This window comes from Pelobates fuscus, chromosome 8 (genome assembly GCF_036172605.1).
Source record: "Pelobates fuscus isolate aPelFus1 chromosome 8, aPelFus1.pri, whole genome shotgun sequence".
In the NCBI taxonomy this organism is placed as follows: Eukaryota; Metazoa; Chordata; class Amphibia; order Anura; family Pelobatidae; genus Pelobates; species Pelobates fuscus.
Genome location: NC_086324.1, coordinates 115,574,339 through 115,589,354, shown reverse-complemented (window position 1 = coordinate 115,589,354; position 15,016 = coordinate 115,574,339). Strand labels below are relative to the sequence as shown.

General features: G+C 41.6%; 1 protein-coding gene across 1 annotated transcript in view; it reads right to left on the bottom strand.

Moving 5' to 3' along the window:
* The window catches only part of KATNIP (katanin interacting protein), a 357,151-nt gene that overhangs the window by 228,655 nt on the left and 113,480 nt on the right, over positions 1 to 15,016 (bottom strand). The window contains exon 13 of the mRNA XM_063430236.1: positions 13,108 to 13,183. Coding sequence (XP_063286306.1) covers positions 13,108 to 13,183 — 76 coding nt within the window. The remainder of the gene's footprint in view (positions 1 to 13,107; positions 13,184 to 15,016) is intronic.

Here is a 15,016-nt window from a genome sequence, read left to right as displayed (position 1 = left end):
ATATATCTACAGTAGGAGACCAGGTTTGTCCCCCAGACTGTACTGCCGTATATATATTTACTTTCCCAACCTGACATATACAGGTTGGCATAACTGGGGGGCAAACCTGATCCCCATAGCTGTGCCTTGACATTGTAGGTAAAATTTGGAACTAAAATAAAAATAATTGTTATTTAAAATCCATGTGATATTGTTAATTAAAAACTCTATATGTTCCTCAGAATTTTTTTTAGATTTAGTTAAAGCGTCACATACTGCCTCACATCCACAAGAGTGAGGAATAGATGTATATAAAGAAGAGACATCACTAGTCATTAAAATACAGGGATCTTCCCATTTAAAATTTCTAACTAATTTTATAACATCAGTAGTATCTTTGATGTATGAGGGCATAGCTTTTACCAAGTCCTGCAGCCAAATGTCTACATACTTGGAAATGTTTGCAGATACTGAGCCTATCCCCGAAATAATGGGTCTACCCGGGGGATGTTGTGCGTCCTTATGGATCTTAGGCAGAGTGTAGAAAGTAGGCACTCTAGGGAATTGTAATATAAATTTATATTCATTTTCATTAAGAATGCCTTTATCTTACCACTGTCCAAGAGAACCTTTAGGGATTCAATAATCTTATCAGTAGATTCTGCTTTTAATTCAACATAAATTCTTTCATCTTTTAACTGTTTAAAACATTCCTTTAAATCGTTATTAGTGTCCCTTTATCTGCTGGCTTTATCACAATTTCCTTATTTTTCCTCAAACTCTGTAAAGCTTCCCATTCAATTTTACTTAAATAACTAGAATTTTTTTTTACTATTTATCTCTAGCCTTTTAAGATCCTCAGTTACTGATTTTTCGAAAATATCTATTGCACTGGATTTATATGTACTAGGATAAACATTTGATTTCCCTCTCAGGTTAGTATGTGAACTATCTATAATTTTATTTTGACATTTATGAATCGCAAAAAATCTTTTTAACGTAAGATTCCTTGAATACTTTAAAACATCAACATAAGCCGAAAAAGAATTGAATTTCCTATCTGGGGCAAATTTTAAACCTCTGTTTAAAATTTTAATTTCAGTTTGAGTAGGTTGATATTTAGATAAGTCCCACCGTTAAGCAGGAGACCTTGCTGCAGTTAGAAAAGGCCAGAAAATGGCTACCTGATCTCCCAGCAACAGCCCCCAGTGCAAGGTAGGATTGATATACTCAGGTATGTGTGTGTGTGTGTCTGCTAGTGAGAAAGCTTGTGTGTTTCTCAGTGAGCTTTTGTGTGCGTCAGTGAGCTTGTTTGTAGTGAGATATTGTGTGTGTGTGTGTGTGTGTGGGTCAGTGAGCTTGCTGCTCTCTGTGTATAATATCCCAGAATAGTCCATGCTCCTTATATTGTGCTGCTCATGGCATAATACAGGTCTGTGTCTGTATAATATCCCAGAATAGCCAGTGCCTCCTTACAGTGCTGCTATTTGTATAGTACAGGTCTGTGGGTATAATATCCTGGGACAGTCAGTGCTCCCTGTATAGTACTGCTCCTTTTATAGTGCTGCTCTCTGTATAATACAGGTCTGTGTATAATATCCCGGGGCAGTCAGTGCTCCCTTTATAGTGCTGCTCTCTGTATAATACAGGTTTGTCTGTATAATATCCCGTGACAGTCAGTGCTCCCTGCATAGTGCTGCTCTTTGTATAATACACGTACAATGCCCACAGACTCCAGAAACTAGAAGAATCAGAAGCAGTGGAGTGGTGACTGAAGTCTCAATCTGAGACATTCAACATGTTGAATTAGGGGCATGGAAAGGGGCTAATACATGCATATGTTTTTAAATTGCTCCCATTTCTCTCATTAATTCAATTCTGTAAATTATCCTTCTATATCTTTCATTTCCCATTTTCAGGTTTTTTTTTTTATATATTCACTCCCCAATATAATTATTTTTGTGAACTAATGTATGTTCTATGGTATAGACACAACTCTCTGACTGAAGCACATCTGCACAAGGTCTTTCTATATTTCTACTGACAGTGTCACCACTGATACCCAACTCACCTAAAAGTGATAAAATGTACCTGCCTGATATAGATGGTAGATAGTAGACCCTGTAATCTGCACTAAAGGTAGGCAGGGATTAATTATGTGGGTTGGACATAGGGGGCGGAGCTTTGCGGTAGTGGGTGTGGTAAATGTTCAAGGTAATAATTGATAGCTGTGCTGCAAAGTGTCCCTGTAATTTTTTTCAAATGTTGGCAACTATGGAAAGGCAGGGATAGGAAGCTACATCTTATCCCTGCTTCTCTCTCCTGACTGAATCTGCAGGGGAGCAGCAAAGAGTGCAGTCAGCAACTCCCAGTTTGCAGAGGCAGCCTACAGATCAGGTAAATTAGGGATGGGGGCCTGAGACAGCCTAAAGATCAGGTAAGATAGGGATGATAAGGGGCGGGGCAGCCTACAGATCAGGTGAGTGAGGGATGTGGGGGGAGACAGCCTACAGATCAGTTAAGTGAGGGACGTAGGGAGAGACAGCCTACAGATCAGTTAAGTGAGGGATGTGGGGAGAGACAGCCTACAGATCAGGTAAGTGAGGCATTGAGGGGCAGAATGAGGTCAGGTAAGTAAGGCATGGAGGGCAGCCTACAGATCAGTTTAGAGAGACATGGGAGGGGGGCAGACTACAGTTCAGGTAAGTGAGACATGGGGATTATAGAAAATATATGACTATGATACATTAGAGAAAAGGGAAATGGCTACAGTCACAAAAGGGTTAACTTGGTGCATTAGTGCTGCCCACAGTGTGTTTGGGGCAGCACAAAATACACTGGGAAAGGGCAGTATACCCTCCCCTAATGTCCAACATGTTAAAACCCTGCTGTTTTGCTCCTAGACTGCAGCTATGAGTCATGAGAAGCATGTAGTCTTTCTAGCAGGTCATAGAAATGCGCCCAACTCCTCCAACCCAAGCGGATGGACCAGAAAGTGAAAGTGGAGAGGCCCCCTCAAGGCAACGCAACCAAGATGGCGGAAAATTACCCTGTGTTAGGGACCAGAAACCAGACAGACTGGATGCAAAACACCTTTATTATAAATAGCAATAAATGAAATAACTAAAAGCAAAGTCCAGGAGGCAAGCAGGGATCAGGCACCAGAGCGGGTAGTCAGACGAGCCAGGATCGGGAGAACGGAGAGCAGCGGAGTCGGGAACAAAGCCAGCAGACAGGAACCAGGAACACACAGGAAACAAGGAGTCTTCTGGGAAACAGGAGACCACGCAAGGGCAAGGAGGTACTGGGACTTGCTGCTTGAATAGACTGCACTGATTAGCAGCAGTGCTGGTTACTACTATCAGGTGAGTAACCGTGGCAACATTATCGAAGGAGCTGATCGTTAAAATCAACTTAAAACTCAAACACAGAAAAAGTAAGATTTGTTGTTTAAAACAGCAAAGAAACTGACACTCTGCTGCTGGCCTATCTGGGCCAAGGGCGACTAGAGGTATATCATCTTGGCATCATCCGCATAGACGGAGGATCACCCACAGGAAGCAGCGTTTACCACCAACTGCCTCTGGATTCCACAGTGGGGTAGAGACTTGGCCTACAGTAGCACCCAAGTCTGTGGTAAAAAGATGCAGGCCCTCCTACAGGTCTGGGGCTGGAGGGATGCCCCATATCTGCCAAGCTGTATGTGGACTTCCCAAAACATGCTACCGCCTTACCACTCTTGGGAGTTGGCTGATCTGACCACGAGTACCTGCCCGTGTTTCACCCTGCCCAGAAAATGATGTACACCACTTTTCTCATGTGTGAAATTATACTTTTGTTTTATGTTACCATGTTTAATTTCACTTGTTTGGTGGGGTTACTAATTAATAGGCATATCTCCAGTGGTTACATTTCAAATTAATCTCACTGACAGGCTCAGCAATGTGCTATACTCTTACTTGTTATAATTGGGCTTATACCATGCAATTTATAATGTTTGTTTAAATGATACCTGCCCATATTCAGCATCTTACCCGTTATAAGCATATAGATGTGTCATTTTAGCCTCTCTGTTGTGCTTAACAACCAAAGAAACTCTTATGATTACATGTTACCCATCAAGAATCCCAGTATTTACTTATCACTACTGTGATATGTAGGCTTTTGGTTTATTTCTGGTTACTCTAAATAACATAAAATGTGCAGTGTTCTAGATGCCACACTACGGTTATAAAATGTCTAATGATGTGCTTGCACCAGCTGTTGTGGCAGTGAAAACATGCACAAATAAAATAAACATGTAAAAATAGATAGCAAGATGCAACCTTCTATTAGACTAGTGTTCAGGACATCTCAAGGTGCTTTTGAGAAGGGATGGGTTTCCAGAGAATTCTGGTCGTCCAGCTCCAACCGGTACCATGCCCCATCCAATTCCCCGATCCCACTAGCCACAATCTAATATGCTCAATCTCTAGATTATTGATAGAGGTAGAGGAATGCAAAGATGTGCACATGCCCACATGCCAAGTATCTAGCAAATAAGACCTCAGAATCACCAGTATATGCCACTTGACAGGAATATTGCATTTTTTTTTTTTTTTAAACTGTGCACTGATAAACTCCAAAGTGTGGGTATTGCACTCAGTACTAGGTTATGTGATACAATTTCATCAACATTCTGTCCAGTCTCATCCACCAAGATTGTTTGTAGGAAATCATCATCAGCAATCTATCATCTCAGAACAGTTTTGTGCCCTTGAATCCAAGGCAGCGATCCAACAAGCTCCAGAAAACCACAGTTTCTTCAGCAATCTATATTTGGTGAGGTAGAAGGCAGGGGACATTTGACCAGTGATCAATTTTAGGAAGCTGAACTTCTTTGAACGCTACAATAAAAAATGTAGGACCTTAATTTCCTCTTGAGACCTTCTCATGGATTGGCTCACGCATCTGGATCTGAAGTACACATACTTCATGACTCCCATCCATCCAGATTGCTAGAAATTTCTTAGTTTCCTCTGGGAAGGTAGGACACATATCCTATATGGATCAGTTTTTCCTCTTGGTATCTAACCAAGATCAAGAAGCCGGTGATGGAGCACATTTAAGGTCAAGGGATATGATCCAACCTTTATCAACACTGTTAAATCCTGTCCTGCAGTTGCCATTGCCTAAGATTCAGGTAATGAAGAAGGAAATCAGGTGCATGTGATGGACGGCAGTTCCTCTTTAGATCTTGGCAAAGACGTTAAGCCTTTTGTATTGAGATGCCAGTCTCTGGGGCTTGGGAGCCACTGGTGGTGGGCAACTCACGAAGCAGTTTGGTCGAAAGAGGAGCAGATAGCCAGATCTTTTGCAATTTCACAGTCTGGCTCATAAGACTTCAAATTGTTGCATTCTGCTTCTCATTGACAACTGGTCCAACTTAAAAATATAATTAACAAGTTTGGTGATTGTTCAAAAAGTCTTTCTGATCTCACCAAGCGGCTTTACAAGATCTGCTGCCAGAGAAACAATTGCCTGTAAACGCAATATCTTTAAGGGGAGACAAACATTGACTGGTTCTCCTGCCATTGGGAGATTCCAGCAACTACACCCTGTTCAAAAATATGCAAATTATATTTTGCTCATTTACCTAAATGATTGATGTAAATAATAGTCAGCATAATTCTCATGTTATCAACTGTTAAGAGTACAATAAAAATTTTATTGAAGAAACCTCCTAATAACAGTATTTTTTTTAAACATAAACGTACAATGCACTGATCCAAATTATTACGCACAGTAAGTTACAAAACACTTTATAGTTTGTAAAGAACTGAAAATTGTCATTTGTTGTGTTTGCAGCATATTTACTGAAATTAAAACCTATTTAAATCAAACTTATAACAACATTTTAACTTTTTAAACATTTTAACAGGTCACGTTACATTTGAACATAGGACGCCTTATTTGATAGCAGTTTCCCAAGTCTTGCATCCATTGAACTTGTGAGTTATTGGACAGTTTCTGCTTGAATTTGTTTGCAAGATGTCAGAATAGCCTCCCAGAGCTGCTGTTTGGATGTAAACTGCCTCCCACCCTCATAGATCTTTTGCTTGAGGATGCTCCAAAGGTTCTCAATAGGATTGAGGTCAGGGGAGGATGGAGGTGTCAGGGTACCTGAGGTCTCTACCTTTGAGAAGGGTAGAGACTTAGTTGTTTATCCGTCTAGACACGCCATATCTCCCGTTCCTCGCGGTCCATCCAGTCTTTCTAACGCTGGCCGCAAGGGATCCGCTTCCTTTTCTAACATGACGCTCGATACGTGACGTCTTGACGCTATCCCGAGCGACCTGCCACTCTATTGGCTTTATCCTATCAGCACTCAGCTGAGGCGTGTCTACTCTCCGGACTCAGGGTATTTAAGCTTGCTTCACTCGTCAGCTCATTGCCCTGTCGTGGTTCTAGCTTGTCTAGTCACTCAGTGCTCTGGTATTCTAGTTTGCTCTTTGGTTCTGACCCGGCTTGTTGTACTATTCTGCTTATCTCTGTTATCCCTCTGACCCGGCTTGTCTCTCGCTTACCTGTCTTCTCCTTACCTCGACCTCGGCTTGTCTCTGACTATTCTCTGTACGTTAGTCCGGCCATTCTAAGGCCCGGTATACTTACCTTTCTACTGCTAGTACTCTGCGTGTTGGATCCCTGTCCCGATCCTGACATTACGACAGGGCCAATGGATCCTGCAGGTACTAACAGTCAGCTTGGTTCTTCCGACCCCAGGTTTGACGCCATGGAACACAGGATGGATCAGATGGCTCTAGCACTACAGGCGCTTTTGTCTCGTGCTAGTAACCCACCAGAGGAGACACGTACTCCTTCGATCTCTCCTGTAAGTTCAGGTCTAGAAGTGGCTACTGTAGGTGCTTCTTCTCGTATTACTCCACCAGTACGTTATGGCGGTTCACCTGAGAAGTGTCGTGGTTTTTTGAACCAGATCAGCATCCATTTCGAATTACAACCCCGCTCCTATCCTACAGATAGAGCGAAGATTGGATTCATTGTTACGTTACTCATTGAGAAGGCTCTGAGATGGGCTAATCCTTTATGGGAGAATGATAACCCATTAGTCTATAACTATAATGCCTTTGTAGCTGCTTTTAAAATAACTTTTGACCCCCCTGGTAGGAAGGTCAATGCAGCTAGATTACTGTTGCGCCTTAGACAGGAAAATCGAACACTTGTGGATTATGCACTAGAGTTCAGATCCTTGGCGGCAGAAGTTAAGTGGAACGAACAGGCTTATATAGATGTATTTTTAAATGGGCTATCAGATGTAATCCTTGACGAGGTCGCTACTAGAGAGCTCCCTGAGAGTTTGGAGGATTTAATTTCTTTTATCTCTCGCATTGATGAACGCTTAAGAGAGAGACAGAACACTCGAGATAGGACTCGTAGACCCTCCTTTAAACTAGCTCCTGCATTTCGAGATTCTGAGATCGAAACCTCACGTTTCCCTGAGCCTATGCAGATAGGTAATACTCACCTCACAGAGGAGGAGAGACAGTACAGGAGAAGGGAGGGTTTATGTATGTACTGTGGAGTCAGAGGTCATTTACGCCTAAATTGTCCCAGTCGTTCGGGAAACGCTCGCACCTAAGTTTCTCTAGAGGACAGGCCTTGGGTGTATCTATTTTGTCCTCTGTTCACAATTATAAAGATCACAGGCTTCTGTTACCCGTTTCTTTGACTTGGGAGAAGGGAGTAGTAAAAACCATGGCTTTGATCGATTCTGGAGCCGCTGAGAGCTTTATCGATCAAGTTTTTGTTAACAAGCATACTATCCCATCCCAGTTAAGGGAGACACCCCTGGCCGTAGAGGCCATAGATGGTAGACCGTTACTTGAGCCTGTTATTTTCCGTGAGACCATACCTGTGAATTTAACTGTTGGCATTTTGCATGAGGAAGATCTATCCCTGTTGATCATTTCCTCTCCTTCTATTCCCATAGTCCTGGGGTACTCCTGGTTAAAGAGACATAACCCTATCATTAATTGGGAATTAGGGGAAATAGTTTCATGGGGTCAGAATTGCCAAGAGAAGTGTTTGCGGAGGGTTTCGCCTCTTTGCCTGGCAAACACGTCGGCTAGCTCCTCTAATCCTACAGAGATACAAATACCGCCTCAGTACCTGGATTTAAAGGCAGTATTTGATAAAAAGAGAGCCGATACCTTACCTCCACACAGATCCTTTGATTGCAAGATTAACCTACTCCCTGGTACCATGCCTCCCAGGGGTCATGTATACCCGTTAGCTACTAAGGAGAATTCAGTTCTAGAGGAGTATATTCACGAGAATTTAGACAAGGGATTCATTAGGAGATCCTCCTCCCCTGCCGGGGCTGGATTTTTTTTTGTTAAAAAGAAGGATGGTTCTCTTAGGCCTTGTATTGATTATCGAGGTTTGAACAAGATAACCATTAGGAATGCTTATCCCATTCCTTTGATTACTGAACTCTTTGATCGTTTAAAGGGTTCTAACATTTTCACTAAGTTAGACCTCAGAGGGGCGTACAACTTGGTGAGAGTCCAGCAGGGACACGAGTGGATGACGGCGTTCAATACTCGTTACGGTCATTATGAATATACTGTAATGCCTTTTGGGTTATGTAATGCACCGGCCGTATTCCAGGATCTGATAAATGAGGTTCTTAGGGAATTTCAGCAGGAGTGTGTTATTGTATACCTGGACGATATACTCATACATTCTAGAGACATTGAGACTCACCACGATCAGGTCAGAAGGGTTTTGCACAAACTTCTTCAACATGGGCTGTACTGCAAATTGGAGAAATGTAGTTTCGATCAATCCCAAGTAAATTTCCTCGGTTATGTGATCTCTGGGGAGGGATTTAAGATGGACCCGGATAAGCTCCAGTCCATTCTGGATTGGCCTCTACCCAAGGGTCTCAAGGCCGTTCAGAGATTCATTGGGTTCTCCAATTACTATAGGCGCTTTATTAAGGGTTATTCTTCTATTATTGCGCCCATCACCAATATGACCAAACAGGGGGTTGATACTAAGAATTGGTCTACGGAAGCTCTCCTTGCTTTTAAAACTCTCAAGGAGCGTTTTGCTTCCGCCCCAATTTTGGTTCACCCTAATACCACTCTGCCTTTCCTACTTGAGGTAGACGCCTCAGAGACTGGCGTAGGTGCTATCCTATCCCAAAGGCTAGGTGTGGATAAACCATTACATCCATGTGGATTTTTTTCTAAAAAATTGTCTGGTGCAGAGAGCAGATATGACATTGGGGACAGAGAACTACTAGCTGTTATCAAAGCTTTAAAGGAATGGAGACATTTATTGGAAGGGACATTACATCCTGTTACTATTTTAACGGATCACAAGAACTTGTCCTATATTGGAGAGGCCAAGCGATTGTCTTCCAGGCAAGCTCGTTGGTCGTTATTCCTTACCCATTTCAACTACGTTCTTACTTATAGGCCTGGTTCAAAGAATTCTAAAGCCGATGCTCTATCTCGCCAATATGAACCATTGGCTTCTTCTGAACCGGTTCTGTCTTCTATTGTACCCCAATGCAACATTATTGCTAACACAAGTCTCAAAATCCATTCCCCGTTGCTTGCCCAGATCTTGAACTTACAGCATCTAGCACCTGGACAGACTCCTGAGGGAAGAAAATGTGTTCCTCCTGAACTCCAACTGGAGCTCTTACAGTGTTTCCACGAAAGCAAGGTGGCTGGTCATCCTGGCATTCGCAAGACTTATTCCCTGATCTCCAAGGATTTCTGGTGGCCTTCCTTACGAAAGGATATTAAGGAGTTCGTCGGGGCTTGCAAGACTTGTACCAGGACTAAACAGCCTCACGCATCTCCCTGTGGTTTGTTGCTTCCCTTGGACATTCCTGAGAAACCATGGTCCTGTTTGGCCATGGACTTTATTGTGGATTTACCTGCCTCCAAGAGACAGACAGTTATTCTCACGGTGGTGGATAGATTCACTAAGATGGCTCATTTTGTACCGTTGCCTAAACTCCCCTCATCTCCTGAATTGGCGGAGATTTTTGCGAGAGAAGTTTTTCGCTTACATGGGATACCTTCTGAAATCGTTTCTGATAGAGGCTCTCAATTTGTCTCACGATTCTGGAGATCCTTTTGTTCTCAATTAGGCATCAAATTGAACTTCTCCTCTGCATATCACCCTCAGTCTAACGGAGCCGCTGAGCGTACTAATCAAAAGATTGAACAATATCTGCGCTGCTTTGTTTCCGAACACCAGGATGATTGGGTCGGTTTGATTCCTTGGGCAGAGTTCGCACACAATAATCTCGTTTGTGATTCTACTCGTTCCAGCCCCTTCTTCATGAATTATGGCTTTCATCCCTCCATTTTTCCTTCGGTCTCTTCTTCCCAAGGAGTACCGTCGGTTGATGATCATGTCGCCAATCTGAAGAAGTTGTGGGATCAGACTCGTCAGATTCTCCTGCATAATTCTATGTTGTTCAAAAAACACGCTGATAAACACAGAAGGGCGGCTCCAGTTTTTGTCCCTGGGGATAGAGTATGGCTGAGTACTAAGAACATTCGTTTAAAAGTTCCCTCTATGAAATTTGCGCCTCGGTACATAGGTCCTTACAGGGTTTTGTCTCGTATCAACCCGGTTGCGTATCGCCTAGCTCTGCCGTCGGCCTTACGCATTCCCAACTCCTTTCATGTGTCGTTGCTGAAACCACTGATTTGCAACAGATTCTCCTCTGCGGTTTCCTCACCTCGCTCTGTTCAGGTGGACGGCCAGGAGGAGTACGAGGTCAACTCCATTATCAATTCCCGATTGTCCCGGGGAAAATTACAGTATCTGGTCAACTGGAAGGGATATGGTCCTGAGGAGAGGAGTTGGGTACCTCAGGAGGACGTCCATGCTCCTCGCCTCCGCAGGGCGTTTCACTCCCGCTTCCCATCTCGTCCCGGTCCCTTCCGCCCGGTGGGCGTATCTGAGAGGGGGGGTACTGTCAGGGTACCTGAGGTCTCTACCTTTGAGAAGGGTAGAGACTTAGTTGTTTATCCGTCTAGACACGCCATATCTCCCGTTCCTCGCGGTCCATCCAGTCTTTCTAACGCTGGCCGCAAGGGATCCGCTTCCTTTTCTAACATGACGCTCGATACGTGACGTCTTGACGCTATCCCGAGCGACCTGCCACTCTATTGGCTTTATCCTATCAGCACTCAGCTGAGGCGTGTCTACTCTCCGGACTCAGGGTATTTAAGCTTGCTTCACTCGTCAGCTCATTGCCCTGTCGTGGTTCTAGCTTGTCTAGTCACTCAGTGCTCTGGTATTCTAGTTTGCTCTTTGGTTCTGACCCGGCTTGTTGTACTATTCTGCTTATCTCTGTTATCCCTCTGACCCGGCTTGTCTCTCGCTTACCTGTCTTCTCCTTACCTCGACCTCGGCTTGTCTCTGACTATTCTCTGTACGTTAGTCCGGCCATTCTAAGGCCCGGTATACGTACCTTTCTACTGCTAGTACTCTGCGTGTTGGATCCCTGTCCCGATCCTGACAGGAGGCCACACCATGACTTTCTCTCCTTTTGTCCCCATAGTAGCCATTGATGCAGATGTATTCTTTGCAGCATGAGATGGTGCATTGTCATGCATGAAGATGATTTTATAACGGAAAGCATAGTTCTTCCTTCTGTACCAGGGAAGAAAGTGGTCAGTCAGAAACTCCACATACTTTGCAGAGGTAATCTTTACACCTTCGGGGACCCTAAAGGAGCCGACCAAGCTCTCTTCCCATGATTCTGGCTCAAAACATGACTCCACCACCGCCTTGCTGACGTCACAGCCTTGTTGGAACAGGGTGGCCGTCCACCAACCAGCCACTACTCCATCTATCTGGACCATCAAGGGTTGCACGGCACTCATCAGTGAACAGGACTGTTTGAAAATTAGTCTTCATGTATTTTTCTGCCCAATGCAGCCGTTTCTGCTTGTGAGCATTGGTTAGTGGTGGCCGAATAGAAGATTTATGCACAGTTGCAAGACTCTGGAGGACTCTACACCATGATGTCCATGGGACTCCAGAGGCACCAGCAGCTTCAAATATCTGTTTGCTGCTATGTAATGGTATTTTAGAAGCTGCTCTACTGATCCGATGTATGGATCTGGCAGAAATCTTCCTCAATGTGCCTTTATCTGCACACACCCGTCGTCTGTGCTCTGAATTAGCCACAAATCTCTTAATATATATACTATATATATACTTAAATATAATTTGCATAATAATTTGGAACAGGGTTAAGATGCCAGACAGGATGATCTTCTCACCTGACCAGCCTCTGATGAATGATGGCCATCAGGTGGCACGCACATAGTGCTGCCTGCAATTAAGGAAACGGATTGCCGTGCTGCCAACAGACTTTTATGTTGCATAGAACTCAGAGTTATGGGCTGAATAAGTCGTTGGCCCCAATACACCTTGGTACAAATACATAGATTTTTCTGTATAGGTATAATTTCAAGCTGAAACGCTACCAATACAGATCACATGTACCATAAAAACTTCTAAAAGCAATTCTAAACTTATGGTTAGAGGCGGTAATACATCTAGAGCACAGTGCTTTATCAAAGGTTGCTTTACTGATAGTTAGTTATGCAGTTAAGTAATGGTAAAATTTAACTATTCTTGTCTTGTGAAATAGACCCCATAGACCCCTATGTTAAAAATTAGGTATTTTACTTTTAATTTGACTAGGTTTTCAATACTAATCAATACTAATTAGTAAGCTATTTTCTCTGAGGTGCTGATAACCATTTTTCCCAGGACAAAACCACAAGGCATCATTTAAATGTATGTGTAAAATATAACAGCAAACTATTTATTCGGTTTTATATAGCAGTATTGCTATATAAATTTAAATGTGTGTTGACATCAGATGTGTGGAAACTGGGAAAAGGGATTGCATATTAGAGTGTACCTTATAAAGTGACTTTGCTTCTTATTATTTGGCTGTTATTGTTTGACTGTTACATAATCATGCAGAACATCATCAGATCTAACAGCTCCTATGAGCTGATGTATGGCAGCATTTCAGAATTACTGTTCTGTTCAATACTGTATAGCACTCACCTGCTGTTCTACATCACTGTATGAAACAGATTTACTATCAATGTCCTTGAGGACTTTCAACAATTTCTTCTGTTGACTAAATTAGGAGAGAAAACCTGGTCAATATTTGTGCATAACAGATAGCATAAGAGGTTTTGGCGAGATGTTCGATATTAAATCACAATTTATATTTATTTACTTTCAGATCTTATGTAGGTATTGGTAAAGAAGGAGGTAGTAGCAAGCTATTGGAGGAGGTGCATATGCATGCACATAAGTGTGTGTGTACACAAATGCATGTAAAATAGAGTCTGTTATGGGACATGGTTGCTGTTTTTATACGGACTATGATATTTCTCTAGATGTTATGTCTCTTCATCTGTGTTATCATTAACCCCTTAAGGACCGGACTTTTTTTGCGATGTTGTACATTTGCGACCAGGCATCTTTTTGACACTTTTGTGGTGGTTGTGTTTAGCTGTAATTTTCCGCTCTCTCATTTACTGTTCCCATACAAATTATATATTGTTTTTTTCAGGACAAAAGGGGCTTTCTTTACATACCATTAATTATATAATCTCATGTAATGTAATTTTTAAAAAAATGAAAAAATATGATGAAAAATTGAAAAAAATACATGTTTTTTGACTTTTATGTAAAAAATATTTTACTCATCTACAAAAGCGAATGAAAAAAACTGCTAAATAGATTCCAAATTTTGTCCTGAGTTTAAAAATACCCAGTGTTTACATGCTTTTTGCTATTTTTTTGCATGTTATAGGGCTATAGGTACAAGTAGGATATTGCAGTTTCAAAACCTATATTTTTAAAATGTATCAATAGTGACATTGTAACACTATTATCTGTCATAAATCGCTAAATAACACCCCACATGTACATATTTTTTTTAAAGTAGACAACCCAGGGTATTCAATATGGGGTATGTCCAGACTTTTTTAGTAGCCACTTAGTCGCAAACACTGGCCAAAGTTAGCGTTCATATTTGTTTGTGTGTGAAAAAAGTAAAAAACTAAATTGAACGCTAATTTTGGCCAGTGTTTGTGACTAAGTGGTTACTAAAAAAGACTGGACATACCCCATTTGCAATACCTTGGGTTGTCTACTTTTGCAAATGGTATGCCATCATGGGGGTAATTCTCATTCCTGGGCTACCATACGCTCTCAAAGGCAACGTAACCAACCTGGCCATTTTCAATGTAAAAATATGACCCATATATTTGACCCTGTAACTTTCAAAAACGCTATAAAACCTGTACATGGGGGGTACTGTTCTACTCAGGAGACTTTGCTGAACACAAATATTAGTGTTTCAAAACTGGAAAATGTATCACAACAATTATATCATCAGTAAAAGTGCTGTTTGTGTGTGAAAAATGCAAAAAAAGTCACTTTCACTGACAATATCATCGCTGTGATATGTTTTACTGTTTTGAATCACTAATATTTGTGTTCAGGAAAGTCTCCCGAGTAAAACAGTACCCCCCCATGTACAGGTTTTAGGGTGTCGTAGAACGTTACAGGGTAAAATACAGTGATAGCAAATTAAATTCTCTGGACTTTTGGCCTGGGTTGGCAGGCAGGTCCCTTAAATTGCAATCAATAAAATAACTTAATTATGTAAAAATATTACATAAATACGCACGTAGAATTTAAATATATATGCATATTTATATATTTGAAGTCTACGTGTATATTTATATAATTATTTATGTAATTTTGTATATGGACATATGAATAGTTCGTATTCTTTTTATTTATTTATATATACATAGATATATATACAATTTCATTCTAAGTGTATTTTGATATAAATATATATATTAATATCAAAATACAGTTAGAATAAAATTTCGTATAGATATATAATTTTTTTTAAAATTTTTATTATTATTTTTAATTTTTTTAGTTT